The sequence below is a fragment of the Pipra filicauda genome, unplaced genomic scaffold (assembly GCF_003945595.2).
Source record: "Pipra filicauda isolate LSUMZ 115617 unplaced genomic scaffold, ASM394559v2 scaffold165_size2600900_pilon, whole genome shotgun sequence".
Classification (NCBI taxonomy): Eukaryota; Metazoa; Chordata; class Aves; order Passeriformes; family Pipridae; genus Pipra; species Pipra filicauda.
The window spans coordinates 1,730,852-1,758,158 of record NW_024104162.1 but is presented as its reverse complement, the minus strand read 5'-3'; the positions used below and the strand labels follow the sequence as shown (position 1 = coordinate 1,758,158).

The following is a 27,307-nucleotide window of genomic DNA, read 5'->3' as shown; positions in this document are numbered from 1 at the left end:
CTGTTGAGCAAAACTCCCCCATCTCCTTGTCCTGTTTTCTTGAATCCTCTGCTGAGCTGAACAGAGCAAGCTTCTCTACTTTGAGTTGGAACTGTTTGCTGTGGGATCAGTGGGGTCAGCAACTAGAAAACTGGCCCCACCCACACATCGGTGTGTCCCCATGGCCAGCTTTTTTCCAGTGAACTTGGAAAGGTTACAGTATTATTCCCTGCTGTTGGAATTGCCCCATTCTGCTCCTTGTAGAGGTGAAGCACCTTTTGCAAGGCCATTGTTACCTCCACGTGTCATCTTTGCGGGTACCAGCAGCAGGACAGCTCGCAGCCACCGCGGAGCTCCCATGCTGGTTTCGGTGCTCTCTGCCTTTGTTCCCTCTCCCCCCTCCAGCTACCTCTCCCACTTTCTCTCATTTCTCGCTCCTCCTCTGTCTGTTCTGGGGAGGGCTTTCCTCCGGTGCTCACAGCCCTGCTGTTTCCCTGAAGGCTGGCTGCCCTCTTTAGCATGCAGAGCCTCATCTCCTCCAGGTTACGCAGAGGTGCCGCAAAAATAGAAATGAGAGACAAACGCCCCATTGAAGCAGCTGGCAAGCCCTGGCTCCGTTCCCTGCTCCCTCCCATCTACAGTTGCCGGGCTTTATTCGTTTGTGTTTCTTTATTCCTATCTCTTGATCTGCCTTTTAGAATACAAAATTGGGAGACTGATGGTTGATAGAAGTTGTCTAATCCCTGTTCCCCATCCAAGGAGGAAAACGGCCTGGCACCGAGGTCTTGGGCATTAGATTTCCTCTCTCAGCTGTGCTCCCCTGCCTCCCAGCTCAGCTTGTGCTTTGATTCTTTCTTTGCCTTGGACTTGACAGCTGCGTGGAGCTCCTTTATGAGACGCTTGGAAGAGAGGGGGAAGGTGCCAAATCTTGGGGCTGCTGTTTGGCACCTCAGCCCATTGAGTTTTTGCTGCTGGTGCAGATGGTATGAATGAAGTGGTGTCAGGATGCTGTCTGGAGAGGTACTGATTTTTACCCTGGTGTGATAGTGCTGTTAGCCCTGTGGCATTTGGGCTGGTGCTGGCACAGAGGGTTCCCCCAGGCCAGTCTCTGCATCCTGTGCCTGTGGATCAGGCCCCAAGGTCTTACTCCAGATCCACCCCAGGAGAAACCTGGCTTGCTCAGGCTGTGCATGACTCATTCTTATCTTGGGCTGAGGAAAGCACAGCATCCCAGTAAACCAGATAATGCAGCTTAGGGGGTTTTAACTGGGTAAACACTTCAGAGTTAGAGGAGGGTAAACAAACTCCCAGCATCCAAGCTTCCTTCATGGATGGAAATAACTCTCTGGATGCCCAGGTTCACTTGCCATGAGATGTCTGTTGAGAAGTGGTGGGATGGACTGTGGCTGAGTTCTGGAGGCAGCCCAAACATGGTGTAGCTGATGGAAAAAAAGGCCTGAGCCAGCCTGGGAGCTGGCGCAGAATTACATTTTGAGACTTTGCCTTGCTGCCTGGGAGACCCAGGATGTGTTTTGTAGTGTGGCTGGAAAGCCGAGGTGCCACACCAACCATGTCTGCTAATGGGAACTGGGGGAAACTGAAACATTGGGGCATATAAAGAGCTTACTTAGGATCCAGGCAGTTAGTTACAGTCACAAATATATCAAATATTCCGTGTGGTCTTGGACCACTTGGTGTCTCCCTGTCCTTCTGCTCTCCTTTGGTGGATAACTTTGAGAATAATGTTTCTTTTCTCCTTCTTGCTGCTCTCTGTCATGTTTGCTTAAGCTGTAAGCTCCTCAAGACAAGTGCTCTCTCTGGTGGGCTGCACAGGGCTCAGTGCTCTCTGTCAGTGATGCAGGTGTCTTGTGTCAGCTGGGGAAGCCCAGCCTGGGCATTGTCGTGTTGGAGCTTGCTGAGCACCACTGGATTGGCATGGGGGCCTGGCCAGGTCTCTCTGGATCTGTGCTCACACATAGGAGATGTGTGAGCTCTTGTTTCCAGCTGTGGACTTCACTGTGCGTGCAGGGCTCGCAGGGAGCAGGCACATTCCCAGGGATGCCCTGAGGCATTTTGGTTGGCTCAGTGATGCTGCAGTAGCTTCCTTCCCCTTTGATACTCTGCTGTTCCCTTTTTTGTTGCCGTGCTGGCCTCAGCTGATCTTGACTTGGATCAATAGAGCAAAATAAACGAGACTGAGAAGTGCTGAAGCCTGGCCCAAGTGCATATAGGAAAGGGTAACCAATATTGGATTTTGCTCAGTTCAGAGAGTAGTGGAAGAAAGTGGAGAGTGTCAGAGCAGGCAGACTTGAGAAATTCATTTCTGGATTTTAATGTTCCCAGGACTGCTTTGGTAATCAGTCTGGCAGGTAAGCAGCAATTCCCAAACTTTGTGTGCCAACAGGCTAATGTTTTCAGCAAAAGCACCAGGGCCAACCCATCTGCCATTGCCCCACAGCTCATCTTAACACTTGTCTTGATTTGAATTTGCCCTTCTGGGATGTGAAATTGTAGGACACAGTGGTGAGAAGCAACCTCAGGAGGTTGCCTAGTCTGTGCCCTTGCCTCAAGGCAGTTCAGCTCTGCTTAAATCATTTCAGGCCACGTGTATCCAGATCTGTGTGCAGCATCCAGGTGATGTCTCAGCACTGCTTTGTAAAAGCTCTCTATTTCTAATACTTCGGGACTCTGCAAGGATTTTCACATCTGCATTCCAGTGATATCTCAGAGCTGTTTCTAATACAGGAGTTTCGTCTCTTAAGACATTTCTAATGGATGTTTTCCTATCTTGTATCAGAAATGTTTTGTGCTAGTTCTCAAGGGGATGACTTATCACTTTGTACTATTTCTTTTCATACTATTTCTGTTATTCCCATTCTCAGGATCACCTAGCTGTACCTACAGTCTGTGCAGTGAGGATGTCTCCTCGCTTTGTGTCCTTGGCTAATTTCGTTATCATGTTCCTAATTTTAATTCCAAGGTCACTTAGGAAAATGTGAAAGAACAGCAGATCCAAGGACAAACCTCGAGGAATTCCACTAATAGCCCCCCTCCAGCACAAGCCTCTGTCATTTTTTGTATAGCCAATGCCATACAGTTTTCCTGCTTATTACTGTCTTTTCTTGCGTCTCTGGTAATTCTGCGTGAGACACTCTATCAGATATTTGACTAAAGTCCAGATGGATTAGATCTGCTGCATTTCTGTTGTCTAGAAAATCGGTTATCAAAGAAAAATACCAAATTAGTCTTAATTTCAGCTTATTCAATTAATTCAGTTCAGTGACTAGTTCATTAAGAATTGAGAAACTGAGTATGAGCTGAGAAAGCGAGAAAATGTGTCCTTTTTTCTTCTAATCTATGAATAAAAATCAGCTGTGAGAGGATGAGATCTTCTAGTTTTGATATGCTGAAGAACAGAGGACTGGGAAGCAAATTGTTCAGTTCACCCAAATTAGTTACTTTGCTTGCTTAACAAAACTGTTTTAAATGTAAAACATGTTTTGGTAATTTTATTTTTTCCTTATGTCTCCATATTTATCATGGTATTTATCAGCTGAATAAAGCCAAGTTCCAGGTGCTGTTTTCTTGCATTTTGATTGAAGTTCAATATGCATGTGAATGTACCTTGACACAAATCACAATTAAAGTCTCATCTAGGAATCAAGAAGTGTCAGTCAAACCTTCTAATAGATAAAATGGAAATAACAAGGGTATAACGTTGAAAGAAAAGTGTAAAATGCAGCCTGCTTCCTTCCTTAGTGTTAAGTAGATGTTTGCTGTTGTCACATTTTAATTCTTACCTCTGATGGTCAGCCCTTTCTTATGAAAACCAACATTGTGAATGCAAAATGAAGTTCAAGTTAATGACTTAAAAATAGATTTTCAGCTTCCTGATTTAAAATATGATTAATATTGGAGTTGTAAATAATATTGGTTTGAATCAGTCCCCCTGCATAAAATATAGCTGTGGATCAGGACAGTTGGATAGGAAACTATCATTGTCTTCACAAGGCCAGAATTTCATGGCTGAAGTGTAAGACATTCCACCTCCTCTCCAGGATGGATGAATAACAGGGCACCCCATCCTTTCAGAGGCAAAAACACCTTGGAAAGAGTGAACCATCAGTGCCCTATTGAAGAGAGGTGCCCCAGGCTAGATGGCTGCTTGCCGCTGAGACTCCTCCATGTGAATGCTCATCTGCATGGTTGTGGATGTTTCCCAGAATATCCTAATTTTCCCCATCAGCTGAGAGTACAGCCCATCTGAGGGGTAGCTTGGTTTGGCAGGAGCAGGCTGCAAGGGGAAGACAAGCCTAGTGAGTGTCAGTCCGAGCTCTGATGTGGTTTTACTGTCATTATACAGGGACCTTGTGCCTTTGTCTTGCATCCTCGGAGGACCCAACTGCCGATGGCCTCACATCAACTTCCCTGCTGGAGTTTGCCATGATGTCCCACCTGGAGGCCATGAATTCCCATGAGCAAACCAGCCCGGAGACTGCAGAGCCAGATCTTGCCCCTGGCTCTCTGCATGCTGCCCCAGGGTCAGGCTTTGCCAGCGAGGAGAATGAGGAGTCCAAGATCTTGCAGCCCCCGCAGTACTTCTGGGAAGATGGGGGAGAGCTCAACGACTCCAGCCTGGACTTGGGGCCGGCAACAGGTAGGTTATTTTTACCCCATACTTCCTCCCCACTCTGCAGGGGCTCTGGGGAGATGGAAGAATGCAGGGATCTGTCTTCCTGCTTTGACACAACTCTTGCTAAGAGGGCCTGAGATTAAACGTCAGCTCTATTTTCTCACCTCAGTGCCTGATGTGTCCCCAGTGAACCCTGAGCAAGCACAGGCTTTAGAAACCAAGTTACAGTTGAGCCTTTATTCCTGAGCTGCTATGAGCTGGGGAAAGTATTGCCCTCCACCTAGTTTCCCATTGCTTCACGTCTTTCTTTCTCTCTCTCCCCCTTTTATGCTCTCTTCTCTCTCCTTTCTTTCTGTTGCTGTCTATTAAGCACAACTTTAGGGTCTCAAGAGCCTGACTCAGAGATCAAGGCCATTTTAGGGTTTGAGTCAAAGCTGGGTTGCCTGGGTCAAATTCTGGATTCCTCAGTCTATGAATTCAGTGTGGACTTGGCCAAGAGAAGACAGTGTTGTTGTCTACCCTGCCAAGAGAAGACAGTGTTGTTGTCTACCCTGTCCTGCTGCTTCCTGAGGAGTCATGACCAAAATGGGTTTCATTAGCATTTGAACTTGCTTTCCTCTGTGGAGTGGTTTTTTGAGATCACTGAGCCCCTCAGTGGTCTCCCCCCAAGGCCCTTGTTGGCTTTGAGATACTCTCAAGAAGGATGGGGGGAAGGAAGAGGAGCATTGCAGGGTTTCCAGTAGCTTAGGAGATTATTTCACATGCTCCTGCTCTTAAGTGTCATGTGGGGCATGTATTAAGTGTTACCCAAAGGCCAGGATTCAGCCTTACCCCTCCTCCCTCAGCTGGTATTGCTGCCTTCCTCTCAGCAGATCTGACTGCGGTCTGCAGTTAGAAAGCACAAGTCTCATTTTATCTTCATTCCTACTTCTGTGACCTTAAAAAACACCTGTGCTCACACAGGGCTGAGGCTGCTGCAGAGCTACGGCTGGGGCTGCCCACTGGGGCACAGTGCACGCTATGGGGGCAAGGGCCATCCCAGCTTAGGTCTCCAAAGCCCTTTGCTCGCTGACATTGCTGCTGAACTTATCTGACCGTGCTGTTGCTGCCCTGTGGCTCCCTGGCCCCCGGGGCGCTTGCAGACCTGACCGTGGGGCAGCTGTGCCTCCGCAGGGATGCCGGGGGTGGATGGTGCCCGTTCCTGCCAGCGCATCCCTGGGACAGGCTCTGGCTCAGCCGCTCTCACGCGGTGGCAGCGCTCAGCGGCGCTTTTATTGGTGTGCCAGCAGGCACCTGCGTGTACTCACAGATCTGGACGTGACTTGGAGAACAGCATGTGCTTGTGCATTGAGAGCGAGATGACTGGGTACCGAACCCAGCCTTGCCTCTTGCACGTGCCTCGCCCCATTTGCATGCAGAACACGCTCCTCTCTCCTTCCGTTCTTGCCTGCAGTACTTTCCTCCATGAACAGATGTGCTCTTTCAGCTGTCCTTTTGCATACCCTGCCCTATCCGCTGCCCAGCTAACTGCTGCTGTGCTTCCAAGCACTGTTTCTTCCCCTGACCGTTGCTGTGTCCAGAGCTCATGTCTCAATGGCATTTTAGAACCTTGGTTAATAGAACATTTTGAATTATTCAAGAGCTGGGAGCACATTTCTACTTAAAATTTAATTAGAAACCTGCTGTGTGTCATTTTACAATAAAGGATATTGTAATAGCATCCCTAAATTGGGCAGCCTTCTCCTGTCATGCAAGGCCTCTGTATGAGAGAGGCACACAACCAGTGAATCTTACGTGCTGCATGTGTGACAGATGCCATGTGATACCTTGTGGAACTGTGTGATGACATCTGTTAGGTTATTTTCAATGTCTAAATCCATTAAACAGTTTTCAACAGCTGCTGTTAAAGGAGAAAAAAAGTTTATGGTGTAAGTTTTCCTTATGTGAGATTTCTTTCTGTGTAGTGTAACCCAGCATAGTTGGTACTCTGTCCCAGGCACACATCAGAGATGTTGCATCAGTCAAGGCACAAAACAGCATTGTTGTAACTACTAGAGAGTGAAAATTCCTTGCTATGAAAGGAGACCTGTGCTGGCTTCTTTCCATGTTTGGTGTAAAGATATTGGGCCTGGAACTGCTGGTGGTCTTGCAGATAGGCCAGATCTCCTGCTATTTCAAAGCTGCATTAGTCATCTCTTCTTTTTTTATGTCCTTCTGAAGCCTATGTGGGGAGACTCCCCTGCCTTTGTGTGACTTTGACGCTGCAAGAGCTAAAGAGTAATAACAATCTGCAGCTCTGCAGCTGCTGCTCTTTTTTTTTTTTTTTTTTTTTTAAGCGCACTCGAACATCCTTTAAAAATATTTCTGGAAAACATGTGGCATATAGGACCACCTGTTAGTCCATTAGAAAGTGAGAACAAACCCCCACTGGCAGAGCATAGCTCAGCCTGGGGCTCTGGTTCTCCTGAATAATGTGCTTTTGCAGATTTATGCTACGGAACAGTGAATCTATATTGACATCAGTGAGCACCAGCCTGTGGAAGGGCCCTGACATTTGTCTCATTCTCTCTGAGGGTGCAGAGAAGTGTGCACTTGCATGTGTGCTACCCCATGCACAGCTGCTACCCAGTGGAGCCGCATGTGGAAGAGATGGATTAGGTCTGGTGGGAATGTGGATGCCATATCCTTATGGAAAGAAGCAGCGTGTGCCTTGTACTTTAGCCAGAAGGCAAGTCAGTGGAGCTGTGAACCTGTTACTTCTGCATCCTTTCAGGCTTCCAGGGAACCTGGAAGCTTCTTAGGTTGTAATTTGGGTGTGGCTGCTTTGCTTCACCTTCGGTAGTAAATTGGCCCAAACCCCAGATCAACTCTGAAGACAGAGTGAACCTGCAGGGACTCACATCTGGCCCTTCCTGTCCTCCTTTCCTTTCTTCCCACCTTCCCCGTCTTATGTTGCCTGGAATCTTCTGGTCTATCATGTCTCCTGCTACCACACTGGGCAACAAATGCAAGATGTCATCTAGCTTTAGGGCTAGAAGATGGGAGTCATTAGGACTGTAGGTCTCTTTGAGTCCTGATTTTTAATGAAAGAGTTACCTGGTGGTGTATCCATCCCGGAGTGCTCCCTGATTTGCACCTCTTGGTGCTCTCCTTCGTTTTGGTCAGAAAGCACCATCCCATATGTTCCCCTTCCAGTGAAGGCTCTAGGTTGAGGCAGGCTAATCGTTAACTGCTGGGAAGTGTGAACTTCTGAAAACTAATGCAAGGCCTGTGAGTCTCTAGTGGATGAGGTCACTTAGTCCCTCTCCTCCCCTGCCCAACAGGTGAGCCTCCAAGGACTGGAGTGCATCTTCCAGTGTGATGGTGGACTGGCATGAGGCTCACTTCATTACAGCCAAGGTCTGCTCTTTCAGCTCCAAGGTGCTTGAAGACCAAGGCATGACTGTGCTGGGAGGTATCAAGTCTGGTCTTATAGATTGGTGATTCACTAGGATGGCATGTGGTGCTTTGGGGGGTGGGGGAGAAAATTGTAATCTTTTAATTATTCATAGTAATTAGCAGAAGGGAATCCCAGGAGAGCTAGGATGGGGAATAGCAGAACAGACAACTTAGGACTGTATTCAAAGAAAAGTAAGTTTTCTGACAAGCTAATGGAATCAAATACTTTCCATCTCCTCTGCTAGTGAGATTCACTCCCTTCCACGATGAATTACTTGCTTCTGGCTAGAGAGATCCCAGTATCTTTCAACCTTACTGGAATCTGCTGCTTCTTCATCCAGACTGACAGCAAATCTGCGGTTCTTAATACCATCTTCAACCCAAGCATTAATGAAATGAAGCACCTGGTAAAGACTGTCTACATAAGCAGCTTAGCGCTGAGCAGCCGCCTGCCGAGCTCAGCTCCCGGGATGCCTCTTGTTTATGCCCTGGTTTAGAGTACACTGACACATTGGGTGATCTGCCTTGGGACAAGCCATGTCGGTCAAGACATTGCTGGCAAAGGCTGACCTGTGACAGGAGAGTTTCTCTGTGCATAGTGTTGTTCTGGTGCAGCTGTCCCTGACTGTGTTTGGATGAGGATGGCTTATTCCAGCTTTATTGCAGTCCTGCACTCAGCAGGAAAGAGGTATGAGGCTATTTGGGGAACAGCTGTAGCACTTGGTTCCCGGTGTCTGCCTCAAGCAAATTCCAGTCATAATGATACCTAACAACTTTGCCACCCTGGGTGTCTCTTTTGATTATGATCTCTTCTGTGTGTGTGGACTTGGTGTCTTAGAGTCGGAGATAGTAACTTCTCCAAGCTCTTCTGGGAGATTAGTATATTAGCCCCAACTGGCTCAAGTCCAGCACCAGTAATTGTATTTTGCCTCTTTGAAATCCCCCTGCAGTTTCAATCAGCTGGAGTATGACTTTTTGCAGTAAGTCTTGCTGCTTTATATTGCAAAAAGGGAAGCAGATACGGCCTCAGACCTGGCTGCAGTTTTAGCAGTCAGTAGAGTGCACCTTGTGCTTCCAAAAGTTGGCAGGTGCTTTAGTATGAATGGTGCTATGTGTTGTGGTGGGAGCCCAGGAATGTTCTTGTTTTTATTACAGTGCCCTCTAGTTATCAGTAATTCAATCACTGGTTAACATGTTTCAGTTAATCCAATAAAGACCTTATGGTCAGGTTATGTGTACTAAAAACAATGAGGATCACCCTCTTCCTGAGCTGTCACAGTTGCTTTAAACTGTTAATAGCAAATACAGGGTAGGGAACCTTGTAGGACAGTAACTGAGACCTGCTCTTCTGAATGAAGGAGAAGCAGAAATGTAATGAATTAAATGTCTGGCTGGGGAATCATGCTTTGGCACAATGCCATGTCTTGGCCCATCTGGTGTCAGGGAAGTTTTGGTATTGATTTCAGGGGAAGCAAGACATTACTTGAATGGCGGCTTTTGCAGAGGTTTGAAGCTCATGTTCACCTCTCCCAGGGAAAATCATCTCCCCGGGTGAAGAAAATGCATCTGTGTGACCCAGACCTAGGTCTGCTGGGAGATGCAAAGGTCAGGACTTGGAGCAGCAGGAGGGCTGTGCAAGATGGTTTCTTTAGAAAATAGCGCCTGAGGGTCTTTGTAAGAGAGCTTGGAAGGGAAAAGCTGGAGGATTGTGGGAGGCAGCTGGATACTGCAATATGAGTAATATCACCACTGATGGAAAGCATTAAGGGGCGTAGCTAATGATGTGGTGGCAAAGAGGTGAGGTAGAGGTGTGGAATTTCATATCGGTGAACCAGACTCCCAAGGGGACGGTGTGACTGAGAAGCTCTGGGAGGGTGTGTGATTTGGAACTGTGGCTGCCTGCTTTAACTCATCTGGTCCATCCCTTGCTAGACTGTTTGGCCAGAGGTGTTGGGACAGTTTCATGGCTCCAGCAGACGGTTCTCCTGAGCTGTGCCCCTTTGTGATCAGGCTGGCTTCATCATGGCTCGGCTGCTCTTGTTTGTGGCTAGAAAGGGGTACGTGGTGTGTGCCACCTCTGTGTGTGGCCACAAGCTCCTTCTGTGCTCCAGCCTACTGCTGATCTTGGTGGGAGACAGCAGACCCTGGCAGGGAAGGAGCTGATAGTGTGTGCAGTTACAACCTCCTCAGGCAACCGTGGGTTTGGCAGTGCTCTGCTTCCTCGCTGAAATTAGATGAGCTGATAAATGAGCCAGGCAAATCTGGCACTGCATCCAGCTCCATAATACCTACCTCCTTTATCAGAAGACTCTGCCTCATTTCTGCAGCAGGAACCCAGATCACCTGTCTCTCTGGCCTCTCTGTTCCATGGCTGATGTTTCTCTCCACAAAAGCTGGTGGGAATGGGAGTGGATAGCACTGGTCTAGGAAGGTGGTAGGGTCTGTGGGTGCACTGCCATGTACCCAGAGCGTGGGAGCAGGGTGTAGAAGGTCTGCTGAAGGTAGAGGAGAACCAGGTGGGCCAAGTGGGTTGTTCGAGAAGACAACTTAGTGAAGGGGAACTGCTACCAGAATACTGGAAGAGCTGCTAAACATGAGAGATGCCCTTCGATTTCCCTTAGGGCTGGGGGGTAGAGCAATCCAGGGAAATGCTGAGAAGACTTCAAATGGGGAAGTTCTTAGCTCTGCATTGCACAGATGATGAGTGACAGAGGCCAGCTTGTCTGGAGGGAGCCTTGAGAAGAAGATGCTGGGACCAGCTTAAGGGCTGGGATCATACCACGAAGATGTACAGGGTGCAAAAATTCCTTCAAACTGTAGAAGAGAGATATAAACTAAAAGAAAATATGAGTGCCTTAAAGAGACCTGATCTTGACAAATTGGCAGATGCCCTTGTTTGTAAGAGAGTAGGAGCTGATTCCAGACAGGAACTAAATGTCTAGCTAAAAGTCTGGAAGGAAGGATTGACTCATCATCACTGGCATCTGTATGTGGCACCTGGGGATATGGTTTAGGGGTAATTACGATGGTGCTGCGCTGATGGTTGGACTAGATCTTGAAGGGGTGTTCCAACCTTGATGATTCTGTGATCCTACCTGAACCTGGGAAGCGATTGTGAACCCCTTTGGTAACTGTGTTGTATGGAGAGCTCCTTATTTTAAGGAGCACAAACCAGCACCACTGACCAAAATTCCTTGTCACTGTTCCCCATATGAATCTGAGTAACAGCCCTCTCAAGGTCTGAGGGAAGTTCATTTTCTAATCAGTGGAGTCTTATGAACCAGACAGAAGAAAGATTCTTCAAGCTTAGTATGCGGGCTAGTGGGGAAACTGATGACAAGTGGTAATCTTAACACAGTAGCAAGTGTGAGGATTCCTATGTCTGCTTCTACTTTGTGGATTTGTTGTCCCAGAGAAGTAGCTCAGGTTTCAATCTTTGACTGCCTTGTAGGATGGAAGTCTGCTGGGAGAGTGGGATGGGTTCTCCCTGGACTTTCATTGCCCAGGAGAGATGGCAGAGGCATCAGTCCCTCTGGCATCTTTAGATCTTGTTGGTGGAAAGGCTGCGTGGCTGCACCATGCAGGGCTTTCCCCCATGGGAGCTAACGAATCTGTGATAGAGCACTTTAAGGAAAGGTTGAATGTGTGACTTCAAAGGAGAGCTGACAGGCTGGGAGCATTTCTTGTTCCCGTGGGACAAACCGCATGCTGCTTTTCATAGTTTGTTTTTTTGCTGTGCCCATCTGCCAGTTCGTGCTCTCCTCCAGGTGGGAAGAGGAGCAGGGAAGAGAGGAGGTGCAGAGGAGTTGAGAATAGCTGAGAGTGTCTTTAGGCAATGGGGATGGCAGATTGGATCACTGATCCTTGAAAATAACATCTCATCTGACAGGACCTTGTTTTAAGGGGCGAAACCCTCACTTTTCACCCACAGCGTGTCAGGGCAGGCAGGGTTCTTGCTGGGGTTTTTGGTGCAAACCCTGAGTATCCCTGGAGCAGGAGGAGTAGCAGAGCCCTGGGAGATGCACTAAACTTTTATCATCTGTCTGAAGAGTGTCCCAACTGAATGCCCTCAGTCCCATGGTCTGTGGCTGTTCCTGCTGTTACCCACCATCCATCTAGCAAGGCAGTGACTGTGTCTGCAGACACTGGCGTGTGTACCTGTGGGTGTGGGCCTTTGGGAAGACCAGTGCCAGACAGTGGAGGAGAGATGGGTTTTTTTTGTCTGTGCTGCTGATTACTCTTAACAGCCAGCCTCCATGGCCTCTGGGGGAGCATCACCAGGAAGGCTGTTGGGTAGCAAAAATCTTTTAATCCTCAGGGTCCCTGGGTAGAGCCTCAGTCAGGATGATGCTCTCTAGTGAAACACAGCAGCAAAACGACCTGGCTTCTGCCTGCAGTGTCAGTAAATCTCAGTGGCTTCTTCGCAGACAGAACTGGGAGACAGTCCCAACACCATGGCTCTGAAGGTCAGAAGCTGGATCATGCTCATCTTTGGGCAACATCTGGAAGGAGCTGCTGACAGCATGTAGGGAATGAGCTGTGGGTTAGGGAAGTTGCTTGCCAGCTAAACAGGAGCATCTTTGCACCTCCTGTTTTGGGGTGGATGGAGCAGTGTGTTCTCCGCTCAGGACAGATGGGAAAGAACATGCAGGAGTAGCATGGGCAGTCCTGATTCCCCAGGAATATCCAAGGCAATGAGTGTGTTTGATGACATGGCCCTCTCTGCCTGGGAGCTCACACTCGTTCTGGCAGCAGCAAGCGATGGATTCGAGTCAGGGATGTATGGAGTTTTTTTGTGCAGATCTCTGTAAGGCATCCAGACAGCTGCTGCCCACTGTGCTCAGTGGAGCATCTGCTTTGGCAGGCAGGAGAGGAGACAGGAGCCTTGGGGATTTCAGACAGTCACTTGCTTAATAACCATAGACAGGGCAGGGGGCTCATTTCTGGCTGTGAAGGGATCGTCTTCCTTCCCTTTCTCTGAGAATGTGCTGTGCTTGTCTTGGGGAGAAAGGGAGTTAATTGGGACACAAACTCCTGAAACAGAGCTCCGTGGGTATGGGCAGTTTCTCAAGAAAGATGAAGGCTGATTTATGCCTGCTGGATTTGTGCCTGCCACTCTGAGCTAAACATGTCTGATCTTACAGATACTTTTCTTATCCTGGGGTGGCCTTGCTGGCCTCCAGAAGAAACCCCTGCCTGCTCTGACCTTACATTTGTGACATGCATCTTCCTTTTCAGCATCTACATTTGTCTAGCAACAAAAAATGCATTCATGGTTAGAGCCAGGGAACAAACAGGCTGAAGCTGAAGGGAGGGGAGTTAGTTTTGGCTGCTGTAGCAAAACATAACTGTTCGTTATTGACGCGGGAGTCTCATAATGCAGATGTTTGGGGGATGACTTTTATGCTATGAAGTGCTGTACAAACTGAAATGCTGCGTTTCAAAGATGCCCAGGTTGGTTCAGATTTTGGTGGTATTCCTTGGGTGTGCCAGGGAGGAGGATTTGGTTTGCTGTGCTTTTGTTTCTCTTCTCTAGTATTTCTCATTTAGCTTGTGGCTGACTGCTGCTAGTACCCCTGTCTTTCTGAATCCCATCTGAAATGAATCTCTGGGTCCCAGCCTAGTCCCAGCCCGATTTCTAACACTCATAACCTCAAATTAAAGATGCCAGGTGTCAAAACTCTTATTATTGTCTGTAAAAATGCCTCAGGACAAAAAGGAGTGGAGAGAATGGATATGCAAATTGTCCCTAGGAAATGTGGATTCGCTGGGATGGGATAGGGTGCTGGAGAAGTGCACTTATTGGATGGGATTGTTCTTTGCTGTGTTAGGCTACCTGTTCTTAGAAGGTCTCTGCCACTTGACCCAATCTCTGTCTGGACACCTATAATGGGGCCAGCTCTCTGCCTTTCAGAGTTCTTAGTTGCTTTGGATGTGACATGAAGTATTTTGGATCTTTTCCTAGATTACAGCTTTCCTGCTGCATCTCAGAAGGCATTGCTGAAACGGAATGGGACACAGGTGGACAACTGGGAAACAACCACTGTCCAGCCACCAGCAGAATTTGTTGAGCCTGACCTGCACACGCCTTTCTCTACGCTAGAGGAAGAGGAGGGGCTGCTCCCTATAGACCACTCAAGAGGAGGAGTGGAGAGCCTCCAGACCTCCGGGCCAGAAGTTACATCTTCTGAACCAGTGGACCAAGAGGACTCCTTCTCCCTTCTGTTTTCCACAGCTTCCGCCAGGCCAGGTATTGTGACTGAGGCAGCCATAGGAGGGCAAGAAGAGGACTCTGTTTCTCCAGGCGTAGACCTTGGGAGCAGCATGGGACCAGGTCTTCTACCTGTGTCCTCTATTTTTTCTACTACTGTTGGTGCAAGATCTCCCAGTCTTTCAGAAGAGCTCTTTGAGGTGACAACTGGGGACACTTGGGCTGTTGGGGGAGCAGATTCAGAGCTTACTGTGAGTACCACAGGAGCAGAGCTTGCAGAGACCACGGTGGAGGCTGGTGTGGAAGAACATTCGGCCAGAGAGGAGGTCTCAGAGCCCACAGTGGGGTGGGAGATGCTGAAGCCCACGATGTTGACTGAGATGGAGCAGACAGTAGAAATGCCTGTGGGGACACCCTCTCCTGCAAGCGGCTCCCCAGACACCCAGACTCGTTCTGGGAGTGAGCAGCATCCCGCTTCTGTGTCTCCGTGGGACAGAGCTGATGAGGCTGTGCTGGATCCCATTTGGAATGACACTGAGTCAGCCACTGAGAGTGTGGCAGCAGAGAGGAGCTTGTCACCGCAGGCTGGGGATGCCCGCGTGGCCGTGCTGCCAACAGAGCTGCCCTGGGACTCGGCACAGGTAGCACTGGGAGCAGGGAATGGGTGGGAGGTTGCAGTGGAGATACTTGGGTCCTTCCCTCTTGTGGGGGTGTTTAACCCCATCCTTAAGTCTGACTGGTGGGAGGAGTTTTGTCTGTTCACCCAGCCAGGTGAGTGAACTTTCAGGGAGGGTTTTTCGCAGCACTTCTTAAGGGTATCCGTCATCCTTGCTGAAAACCCTGACCCCTCACATCTTCCCAGCTACACAAAATCCTGCTTCCAATAAACAGAAGCAGAACACCTTCCCTCTGGAGCATCCACAGCAGAGAAAGCTCCTTGTTTCCTCAGCCTGCATTATTGGAAGTGTCAGGACAAAAATGGCCCCAAGGATTTCTGGAAAGGGAGTGAGAAGAAAGTGCTATTTTTGCTGCTGCTGCCTGCAGGGACCAGATGCAGAGCAGGTGGAGCAGAGTACAGTGACCTGTGAGGATGTTGTTCTGGGAAAACCTGTGGGAGAGGAGGGGTGTGGTGAACTGTAGTTCCTAAATCCAGCAAACTGGCAGCTGGTTAAAAGAAGATACGTAGCAGGAGTTGACTGGTAAGAAAGTACCAAGCAAAGCTTTTAATTTTGCTTTCTGCCCTTTGGTACTCAGGAGCCTGAACAAGTGACTTAGCCCCTCTGTGCATCCTATCCTGCCTGCAAAGTGCTGCCTTGTCTCACCAGTCTGTTTAAAGTCCGCAGAGGCTCCTGGTTAGGTTTTGTGTTAAGTGCTGATAAGGCTGCAGGCTAGAGAGCTTTCCACTGAGAACCTGAGTCCTCTTAGACAGAGGTGGAAAGTAAGCTGGTCCGTGGCAAGGTGGTGTAGTGACTTTGTTCCTGCTACATGCACTGTCACTGAAATGGTGATTCCTCCTCAGTACAGAGAGTTAGAGGACAGTCACATCCTTTGAGAAGTGCTTCTCAAGGGGGTATGGCACCTTGCTTCTGTCCCTTGTGTACCCTGTGCTTTTAGCAGCATTCACTAGCTGAACTCAGCTGTCTTTGTCTTGTCTCTCCAGGTGATCTGCAAAGACTGGAGCAACCTTGCGGGAAAAAATTACATCATCCTGAATATGTCGGATAACATTGACTGTGTAAGTCAGTCCAAAGAGATTTGATGGCACAGGGGGAATGGTGCTTAGAGAAGAAGAGGCAGGCCTAGCTCTTGATGTCCGCTTTCACTACAAAACATTTTAAAAGCACTAAATCTCAACTTCCCTGTAGAGTCTGTGAAGAGAAGGAGAGGAGGACAGAAATATTTCTGTTCCCCAAAGAGTGGGCGGAGAGAGATGATTTTGCTCTAAGTCTAGCACATGTCAGTACCATATTGGATTTTTTACTAACTTCTGGCTTGTGGTCTGTGCCAGTCTGTACCTGGATTGTCATGAGACATGAGAGCTTTTAACATTGCACCTCTTACTGATAGGAAATGTGGCAGGATTGAAGTTTAATTCTCCTTCCTTCGCTTCCTTTTCCTTCCAGCATATAGTAATGATCCTCTGATGACTCAGAGGAATAGGGACTCCCATTTACAGTGTGCATGGTTAAGTACCAAACAGCTATCACTAAATCATCCTTAAGGGCCTCCTCTCCCCACCCTCTTATCTTATGTGTTATCTGGGTCTGTTAACCAGCCATGCTCTGCTAATCCAATGCAGAGGTCCATCCATCCTCATAAAGCTGCAGTTAATTCATGAGCCCAGAGTCCCTTGTGGATCCCTGGTAAAAGAGCTTGTTCACTTCTGCTTGGCCTTTTATCAGGCACTTAAAAACCAGTTGTGCAAGGCCTGGGGTCAAGGTGTCTTTCATCTTCTAAGAAATTATTATGAGCCTGACAGCCTGAGACCAACATGTTTAATTGAGGAACTGTGTTCTGGCCTTCTGTGTCTGCACTCTTGCTTTCTGAGGCTCCTGCTCTGGGCAGAGCCACCTGGTCTTGTTCCTGCACTGACCTATTGCTGCTACTGGTGAGTTGTTGGTTGGTTGGGTTTTATTTTTTTTTTTAAGGTGAACTTTCTGGGAACATGGAAAATGGGGAAATGTCTGTACACAGTAAAGCATGTTGAATGCTCTTAGAGTAGATGAAAAGTCACTCTTTTTCCTCCTGATTTAGACAAGCCATTTGGAAGGGTTTTAAGTATCTCTGCTACAGTTAACAACTGCAATGCAGAAAATCAGTCCTTGAAAACCACAGTCCTGCTGCCCTGTTTCCTCCATGTCCTAGTCCCCATCACTCTTTCTCCCATTTCTGTGGACTTTAAATGCTAGGTAATTTTGTAATACATAGTAACTTCCTTCCTGTGTTCATTTGCATTTGTGTTGTTTAAACCACTGTAAGGGTGAGAACTGAAAAGCAGATGTGCAGATGTCTCTTGATCAAATTATGTCTTTGCTGTTAAATCCTCAGTTCTGCCTTGCTGAAGGAAGACGGTGCCATGGAATAGGCAGGGCTGAACTGTTTTTCTACTTGATTTCATGTTTCAAAACATATTTCCCAGTGAATGATTTGTGCTGTACTACTCCTTATTCAAAGGGACATTTGTCGACATACATATTTAACATGAGCATCACTTCATTCCCTGCCTTCCATTACCACTTTGCATGAGCGAAGCTGGAATCAAGCTCTTCTCCTTTCCACTGATCTTGATGCAGTTTGTGTCCTACCCGTGGAAATTTACTCAGTTTGGGCACCTCACCTACAGTCTGCCTGTCCCTTTTGTTTTCTGCTTTCTGTACCTGAGCCCTGTTGTGTTTGTGAGGAAGAATGTGTGTTGCAAGTACTGTAATTTAAATTAGTGCAAATGAGGATTCTATTTCCTATGTTTTGGTACCATGATCTGGTGTAGTACTGAGTCCCACTGAAAAGCCAAGGGACAAGTAGGGTACTTAACCCCTTCCAGAGGGTTGGACCTTGAGCTTTAATATACTTCACAGCACCAGGCTTTTACCTGCTGTAGGGATGATGTCTGTATTGCTGGGTTAAGCTGGAAGGCCATTTGTCTTCCCAATGGGCTCTGGGCAAGGGAATCACTTCCGTCTCTTTCTGGGCACATCTCTCGCTCAACATAGCTGGGATTTTTGCCCAAGTGAGGTCTGCAGGATCTGACCCAACAGTGGTACCTGGCTGTGTATCGGGAGGTGATCTCTACCTAGGTGTGTGTGCATTCAGACTCCTTCACTGCTCCCTTCTCTCCACCATGGAGAATTTGTCAGTACTCTACAGCCTCTGCTTTCTTCATCACCAGAAACATCTTGCTTCTGTCCTGCTCCTGCTCCTGGCCTCAGCTGCTCCTCCTTCCTCTGCATCCTCCAAAAGAGAGCCTCAGGCTGGCAGTGGGGCCATGAGTGGGAGCTGCAGTTCATGGTGCTGCATCGCGGTGCTGCTTCCTCCTGCCTCCCCATGCCAAAATCCATACCCTGATGAGAGTAGGCACTGGCAGGCCCTTGTGATTCAGGCCCCAGTCATCGATGTCTTTTCCAATTAGGCCATTTTTGGCACAGGCCTGTGCCTGCCCTGAGCGCTTCAAATTGCCATGGCAACAAGAGCTCTCCATTTTATTAATCATCTGTGTGGCCTTCAGGTTGGCATGGCAACTGGAGATAAGAATAGAAACACAGGAGTGAGAAAGCAGCAAAGGAGCCTGCTGAGGGATGGCTGGAGCATGTCAGGCTGAGCGGCACCCGCTGACCCAGCGCTGGCTGTGGGGAAGAGCCTGATTCCTTCTTACCTTACACGATAATGTTGCTTCAGGATCCCTGTGTGCCAGAGGAGCTGGGCTTGGTGTGGGACATATGGCAGCCACAGGAACCAAGGAGGAGGGTTGGTGCATCAGGAGATGTATGTAGATCCAGCCTGGGGCACTGGGGATGTGCAGGGGACTGTTGCACCAGGTTTAACACTGCTGGCTTTTGGGCACACCTGGTGTGGGGTCTCAGCCATACCATCCCTGCAGTGCTACATCTGCCCTGTTCCCACCATGTGCTCACCAAGGTTCCTTTCCCATGGCAGGAGGAGTTTCGGTTGGAGAGGGGTCCCCAGCTGTTGGCACTGGTGGAGGATGCCTTCTCCAGACAGGCGGATGGACTGCAGGACCGCTGGCTGATATCTTTGAGCAAACCCAACGAGAACGACAAGCACTTGCTAATGACACTGGCAGGGGAACAGGGTAAGTGCTGGGAGAAGGAGCCTTCCTGTGATGTGGGGGTGCATTTAAGGATCTCCCAAATGGATGTGCTCAGCCATGTTGGAATGAGCTTTTGCTTTCCCTTTCAATCCCACCAGTTCTCAGTGTTCACTAGACTTGAGGAATGGAGGGGGACTGAGGACATAAGACTCTTTCTTCACATCTGCCTTCTGTCTTGCCCCTCACTGCTTGTACAAAGCTCTATATCTGCAATTTACTCTCTCCCTGGATTGCCTTCACCTTAGCATCTGTCAGCTTTCTCCTGATGCTTATGTACTCCTTGGGCAAGATGCGATGGCAGGGTATGACATCCTGCTCTTGGTTCCCTTCCTAACCTATCAGTTCTTAAGTCTTGTCTGAATTAGGATAGTCCTGATGGTGCGTCCCCTGCATCCCAAAAGAAACAAAAGCTGACAGTGAACGTGGGACATTTTACCATCTCTTTATTTTCATTTTGGTATGGAGGTCCTTCTCCTGTACTGCTTCTGTTGCCTGCTTAGTGACAGAGGCCTTCAATGTTGACATTATGACCTAAATGACCTATATGAACCTGCATCCATGACTTTTTGAGTGTTGCTGCTTGCTCCCAGAGCAGACACAGATGTTGAGAGCTGCTGTGGCAGTGGGAAGGGTATCTAGGTGGCTTTGATATCAGTTTTCCCTGGATTTTTTTACTTATTTAGAGAATATTTGGAGGTACCCTTGTGTATGGTCCTTGAGTTCTTTCAGCCTCCTGACATAAAGCACCAATGAACAAAAATGTGTGTTCCCTTGCCTCCATCCTGTTAGGGATTTCAGGCTGATGAATACATCTGACTGAGTAACCTGAGCTGAGAGCAGCACTGATCTCTTCCTCTGCTTTACAGGCGTTATCCCTACAAAAGATGTTCTCATGGCACTGGGGGATGTTAAGAGGAGCTTAGCTGAGGTAAGAACCTGTCTGCCTGCATCCATTTGTTAAGACTGGCTATACAATTAAAATAAGCAACTTGAAAACTGGGAGCATATCTCAGTCTAACCAAGTGCTGAACCCACAGCAGGTGAACAGATGAGTCAGACGCTTGGCAAACTCCCTTCTGCCCTCACTGGTAGTTGCCAGGCCATCAAATGTCTGCTCTCTTTAAGAGATAACTATGGGTTATTTCCTCCCAGCTTTTCTGTCTTTGTTGTGAAACTGCTTTTCACACATTCATTTTGTTGGGATTCTTGGTGTCTTCCCTTCTATGCTATTGTCAGTGGCAATGTGGGTGCTGTAGAGTCCCTGATTTGGCCCTACTCACCCTACAGCTGTTTTTTATATACATTGGCTTCTCTCGACATGTTCACATGCCTTCTGCAATCCCAGGGTCTGTGTTTCACTCCTTTAGACAACTGCCTACACAAGGGCAGGCGGAGGACCAGAGATGATGGATGCCAGATTCCTCTGCCAGCTGCCTCTAGCTCTCACATATTCCTTTCTAACCCTGGGCAGCTTGGAAGAGGATAGAGAAGAGGACAAATTAGTCCCATGATCTCTGGATTTTTCCCCTTAGCCTTACAGGATATGTAGGCCTGATTCTGCTTGGGTTTTTTACACTACTGGGAGTAATTTTGCTGATTTTAGCAGCAGGGTTGGGCCATTGCCTTGTTGGCTGTCTGCTCTCATTTTTTTCCCTGACCTAAGAAACTGGTGCAATCAGACAAAGCAAATTAAGTGCTCAGTGCTGTATTGATTGGCTTACACCAGAGAAAGTGCAAAAAGCCAGCCCTGTAGAAATTGTGTGACTAAAGTATCAGCACCTAGAACTGTCCAGAAAGATGGATTTGTCTTGGTGCAAGGTCTGACTTTGCAGTTGTGGCCTGATGTTAACCTGAGTCCTACCAGAGCAGCCTCACCACATGCCTCCAACTCTCCAGCTCTATCAATAATGAAACACTGCTCACTGCACTGACCTTGTGCTGGCATGAGATTGGAAGGAGGAGGGAGGATATTCTCTTACACCCATCATACTTAGTATTGATACATAACCTGTTTGAAATCTAAGTCACTGGGACCGATGTGGGGCTGTTTGCTGACAGCCACAGGGGACCCATTTCTATGGCAGCTATTCCTAAGCTTTTAGGATCAGTGGGCAGCTGTCCACTTTCAAGACTTCATAAAGACCGCTATGCCCTCTTAGGACCTCAGCTTTAATGGAAACCTATTTGTTATGGTTACGTTCTCTGCCAAGTAGTCACCAAAGCCTCAGTACCAATCAGTGGTCCATGATTCTATGATCGTAGTTTGTCTTGGGTGGTTTGTCCCATGAAAGCCTCCTTGTCGTGCACATAGGTGTGATCTTTGTGCAGGTGATCAAGGTAAGATTGTGCCTACTGTCATTTGCTGAAGTGTCAGCTTTCATGGAAAATGGTGTTATATTTAGTTATGTGCCTTCTAGTCACATAAGACTAGACTTTCTGACTCTCCAACCCTGGCTTTTAGTTCCTCTGCCCACAGTGGTGGTCCTGTACTTGGACCCTGGAAGGTCTGAACAGGATCCCACCTGACTGCAGGTCAGGACATTTAGTATACTGCTTTCTTCCTTCCAGATTGGTATCCAAAACTACTCAACCACCACAAGCTGCCAGTCGCACCCCAACCAGACACGCAGTGATTATGGGAAGCTCTTTGTGGTGCTGGTGATCATTGGCTCCATCTGTGCCATCATCATTGTGCTGGGGCTCATATACAACTGCTGGCAGAGGCGCCTGCCCAAAATGAAGAACATGGTGAGCACTGGATGGGTGGAGAAGGTGGCTAGGCTCTTAGCCATTGGGAAGGAGGGGATTGGAAAGTTAAGAGGGAGATTGTTCTCCCCTGTCCACTTATGGGACATAGCTGGATACACAGCTGGAGCAGCGAGGGCGTCCAGTCAGGCAAGAATGCAAACCTGTCTCTTGCTGTGCTTAGGACAGCTCATTTCCACTGCAAGGGCTGGGCTAGGAGCAAATTTACCTTTTCCCACTGACCCTGCAAAGTTCTCAGTGACCCTTGTAGCCTGACCTGATTGTGCTTCTCAGCAGCTTTAAGACCTGTCCTCCTTTGTCTCCATTTGTGTTCCTCTCGTCCTTTCCAGTCGCACGGGGAGGAGCTGCGCTTTGTTGAGAACGGCTGCCATGACAACCCCACCTTGGATGTGGCCAGTGACAGCCAGTCGGAAATGCAGAAGAAGCCAAGTGTGAACGGTGGGAACACCATCAATGGCCCCGACAGCTGGGATGTCCTGATCAATAAGCAGGCGAGCGAGGATGTTGATGTGTTTGAGGAAGACACACATCTTTAGAAAAAGAACGGGGGGAACCACCCTCTTAAATACACTTGTTTCTCTCCTATCTTGACTGATGGACCATGGGATCAGGTGGCTTCTCAGGAACTTCTTAAAACCTTGGAACAGGTCTTTGGGCAAATCTTCCCAGTAGAAGTCCTGAGCCTGCGTCTGAGGCTTGGAGCCAGGAGGATCACTGAACAGAGGGAAGCGGGAGGGGTGGGTTTGTAGGTCTCTGTGTGTGTTCCTATCAGTAGCACCAATGCTTTTATCACCTTTAAATGCACTTAAATGTAGCTCTCTTGTAGTGGCTGAGAGTGGCTGGGCTTAAGAAGCAAGATGGTGAGGCTGTCGGCCACCAAAAGTCCAGATCTGGGGAGTAAATTCACTTTCCAGATCCTGACCTTGAGATCGTGTTCAGTCTGTGCAGGTGCAGTAACACCTGTGCATTCTGAATGGAGGGGAGCCAGGATTCAGTCAATGTCCTGGGCAGAGTTTGCATTCCACATGTGAAAACAGGTTTTGTAGTGCTCTAGCATTCAGCTGCTAATTAGATGAGAGCTGATGTTTACATTCGGGGAAAACATCCCCCCTGCTGTCATCTTATTTCACCCCTGGTACCACAAACAGCCCCACTCTCTTTTTCAGCTCCACAGCTCCAAGCTGAGTTTGCAAAGTTTGAGCACTTTACCCTTGCTTCACTGGTTACAGAGAATTTGGTGCCATGGTGCAGCATCTTAGCTGGAAATTTGCTTTAGGTTGGAGAGTTGCTCAAAAATGACATTTACATGCCTCTTTAACGAAACAGCCTGGGAAATCATCAGCAAAGTATCCCATGTCTAAATCTCAGTTTTAGACTGGCAGGCCTTTTCCACTCCAGTTCTATTTTTCAGGATAGTTTGGTTTCAGTTGGTCATTTTGAGGTAAAAATAAAGACTGTGTGAGACTTTATAAACAGTTGGAAAAGTTAAAACTCAGAAACAGGTAATTTTCTGGTCCTTTTGTTTCCGTTTCAGCATCCTGCCCTGAGAGGAGGGTAGAAGTGTTTAATGTCCCACGGGTGTAAATCGGGGTAACATCTTTAAAATTATTTTATTTAAGCAAGTGTAAGCCAGATGAGATGAGAGTCGATCTAAGGGCTCCCCAATGAACGTTTCTCAGGCGTGCCTCAGGCAACTTTGAGTCTCCAGCTCCCTGCAGACTCGTGATAAAAGACACGTGAATATGCATAATTGTTCTCTGAGCCCTGCCTAAACTGAGACTCGAAAACATTTGTTTCTTCTGTCATTGAGGGACTGAGGGACTTGCTTTGGTCAGAGGCAGCAGTACTTCTCTCTGTTACGGTGATCTGCACGCTTGCTCACTGCGAGATGCAGTTTCACACTTGGTCTTTAAGGGAACCTTTGTACAGAAAGGCCCCAGATGTGCAGCCTGATGCCGAGCCTGTAAATCTATCACTGTATGTATAGGTATTTTTAGCATGTTCATCCCTGGTGTGTGTGCCTAAAGTCAAGGTGCAAGAGTCTGTTGTTTCAATTTGCATAGCGCTTTGCATACGAACTGAATCACAGGTCACCTTGATGTAGGACCACATTGATACCAGTCTATTGAGGAATCAAACCATTGGTTTCCTATCCAGATTCCAGTTTTCAGTGGTTTTAGCCTGCCTCCATATCTTTCCCTGTTGTGTAGAAGACAGTGGATCATCAGCTCCTTTTGTATCTTGGTAGGGTTGCAGAGATGCTCAGAGGAGTTCCTTCTGCCCCAGCAGTTGGTAGTGGGGGACAGTACACGTACATGAACAGCCACATGTGGCCCTTCTTTGGCCACCCCTCACTTATGGCTCCTGCTGAGTTTGATGGGTCTGTGCAGTGTAACTGCACAGCTCCAGTGGCTGTGGTGATGGCACTTTGGGGCTCACAGGATGAAATGCAAGTTGTTGTTATGATGAGTAAATTAAAGCATGGAGTTAAAATTTGAGTTTGTATAGCACTTAGCATAATGGGGGCTGGCATGCCCGTGGCCTTTAGGCAGCTTCACCGTGTAAATGTTTCTAAGTCCAATAATCCTCATTAAATACATTTTTAATGCCCAGTGGCTATTAAAAAGATAAAGCCACCCGTTAGATGTGAATCCGTTCACTCACAAACCCCTTCCTTGGTGCATGTCACTGCTAGGAGCTGCTTTGCTGCCCTGTTTCCTCTCCACTATCCTAATTCAGAGAAGCAACAAGGCAGTGGTAAAGCAATGCTGCTGGCTGGGCTCAGCACTTCCTGATCTTGTGTAGTCTTCAAACTTTGAAGAAACCAAGGGGGTATGTGGGCCTCATGATGAGTTAACAAGTTCTCCTGATTTGCTCTTGTGGCCTGAAGGTTTTCCAGAGACACTCTTCTCCGTCTGGAGCATTCAGGTGATCTTGAGTGTCTAAGGGTGGCTGTCATGAGGCTAAGGACAATTTTCTGCTGTCTCTGACAGGGTGCACCTGGCTGTGTGATCCCAGTTTAGCTCCCGAAATCTACTGGTTGATAGCATTTCACTTTAGTCTGGTGATACTTTTTATCCCTTTACTGTTTGTTTTTTCTCTGTATCATTTTTTTGCACTAGGCTGATCTTTTCAAGTCGATTGCACTGTTGTCCCTCTCCTGCCAGCCTTGCAGAGACGGGTCATCTCCGGGGACCTGTGGGCTGGGGAGTGCTGTAAAGAGCTGGATAGCCCACTTACTCTGTTCAGTGCTTGCATTTTCAGCTCTGCACAGGGAGGAAGAAAAACTTTGTCTTAGCATTTGTAACAGGAAGCTTTTCTATCACCTTAATGTAGTTAAACTTCTTTTTAACAAAAACTGTCAAAGCTGGACTTCTCAGAGTGGTGTGCCAGGCGACAGAGCAGATGCAGGAGACAAAGCAATTCCTGGAAAACTGTTTGCCACCGACTCGGACATCGCCATAGTTCCATCTGCCAAACGTTTGATCGCAGTGACACCTGGTGGCTGTTGCGAGTTGGAGACGAAAAATAATAACCCCCCCAACAATTTCCCTCTTTTAGCTCTGGATATTTGTTTCCTGTGACTTGCCTAGGACAGTCACCTGCTTTATTCATGAGGGGCTGCGGGACTTGCCTATGAGCAGAGGGGCTCACACCAGGCGTGTCAGGGATGGTTTGTGTGAGGACATCCCTGTCTGCAAAACAGTGAAATGGCACATTCTCTGGAATCACCGGTGTGGAGGACCTGAGTAGCAATACAGAGTCTCAGCTCCATTTTCCTGCTTTGTCCTCCACTTGCCTTCTCTGCTCCTTGGGACCACAGCTAGAAGGCAGAAACTCTGGCTTGATGTGAAGGTGGTTCTTCAGAAAGAGCATTGGGTGCTGGTATGAGGAGTGCAGCACCTTGGGGAATGTCAGCGATGGCAGCGTCTGGAGGTACAGCCGAGATCAGAGTGGATCTCCATCTGTGGAATGGTGGCCAGATGTGGTCTGGGATGGCCAAGCTACAGATTACTCCAAGGTGTTGCCCAGATGTCTGGAACAGCATCTGTAATATGGAGTCTAACATGTTCCAGGATCCTGCATGCTGCCTCGTGGTGGGTAGAGTGGAAAGAAACAATGAGAAGTGACCCAGTAACTGTGCTGTGGAGTATGTAATGCAGGTTCAGAATATAGTTCAAGATACCACCTTAAGGATCCCTCTGGCGCAGAATACAGTGTGAAATGAAGGTACATTATCCTATGGATTACTGTAGCATGACCGTAGAGCATTGCAGCAGGGTCCCACTGCAGCCACTGCTGTCAGCAACTCGTCTGTTCCCATCTGCCTTCACAGCCATGCAGGAGCACATCTCTCCTTCACAGAGAGTTTGGGGCAGCTGGAACAGTCAGAGACAACAAGCTCCTTTGTCTGTGCTGGCTCACGAGAGTCTTGTGGGCTCATCTCAGCTGACAGCCAGGCTCCCAGCCATTCTTCTCAACACCTTCATTCCTGTTGGACCTAAACTGTCTGCAAGCCCTGGCCACTGCTTGGGATTGCTTAGAAACAGTTGTGTCTGGCCCTGGAAGCAACAGGGTTGTGGTTTTGTTTTCTTTGCAATAAAATGCACCTGCTGGGTGTCTGAACACTGACCCGAGTGCAGTGCTTTGCTTGGTTAGATCTGCTTGAATTCATGTGTGTTGCATCTGGTAATTCACTGTCAGCCACGGTCCCTCTGCTGGGATGGGGCTGATCAGCCTGGCCCCCCTTTCCCCACAGTGCACTACTTAATTCTCCCATCCCAGGTTTCTGTGGAAACCCTGAGCTGTGCCAGGTGCCCAGGCTGTGGGAAAGTGGCTTCCCCCCTGGGGTGTCCTACCCAATACCCACAGGACCAGCCCAGGACCCGTCTTTTCTGCTTGAATGGCTTAGCACGAGCCTCTTTCTAGAGCAGAGCCCCTGCATGTGTGCCCAGCCCTGTGCCATGTGCGTCCCACCCAGCTCCCCACCATCCCACACCTGCTCCAGAGCTGGACCCCACAGAGAATCACAAAATTGTTAGGGGTGAAAGGGACCTCTGGAGGTCATCTATTCCAACCCCCCTGGCGAGGCAGGGTCGCGTAGAGCAGGGGACATAGGAACACATCCAGGTGGGTTTGGAACATCTCTAGAGAGGGAGATTTCATGGTGTCCCTGGGCAGCTGTTCCAGTGCCACCCTCAATGTAAAGAAGTTCTTCTTCCTGATGAGGTAAAACTTCTTGGTTTTTAGTTTATGGCCATTGTTCTTCATCATGTCGCTGGGCATCACCGAAAAGAGTCTGGCACCATCCTTTTGGCACCCACTTTTGGGATATTTGTATGGATTCATGAGATCCTCTCTCATTACAACTGCATGCGATCCAGAGAGAGCCCTGCCGTGTGGTTCCAGACCACCTCGCATCCACGTTCTGGACCAGGTCCCCTCCTCGGCTGTG

At 48.2% G+C, this 27,307-nt stretch overlaps 1 protein-coding gene across 2 annotated transcripts in view; it reads left to right on the top strand.

The window, feature by feature from the left end:
• Window positions 1-26,484, top strand: part of PODXL2 (podocalyxin like 2) — a 32,484-nt gene extending 6,000 nt beyond the window's left edge. For both annotated transcript variants that reach the window (XM_027729363.2, XM_027729355.2), the window contains exons 2-8: window positions 4,343-4,636; window positions 14,016-14,902; window positions 15,922-15,996; window positions 18,912-19,068; window positions 19,953-20,014; window positions 21,655-21,834; window positions 22,182-26,484. In XM_027729363.2, the coding sequence (XP_027585164.2) occupies window positions 4,343-4,636; window positions 14,016-14,902; window positions 15,922-15,996; window positions 18,912-19,068; window positions 19,953-20,014; window positions 21,655-21,834; window positions 22,182-22,388 (1,862 nt within the window). In that variant the 3' untranslated portion in view covers window positions 22,389-26,484. The remainder of the gene's footprint in view (window positions 1-4,342; window positions 4,637-14,015; window positions 14,903-15,921; window positions 15,997-18,911; window positions 19,069-19,952; window positions 20,015-21,654; window positions 21,835-22,181) is intronic.
• The last annotated feature ends 823 nt before the right edge of the window (window positions 26,485-27,307 follow it).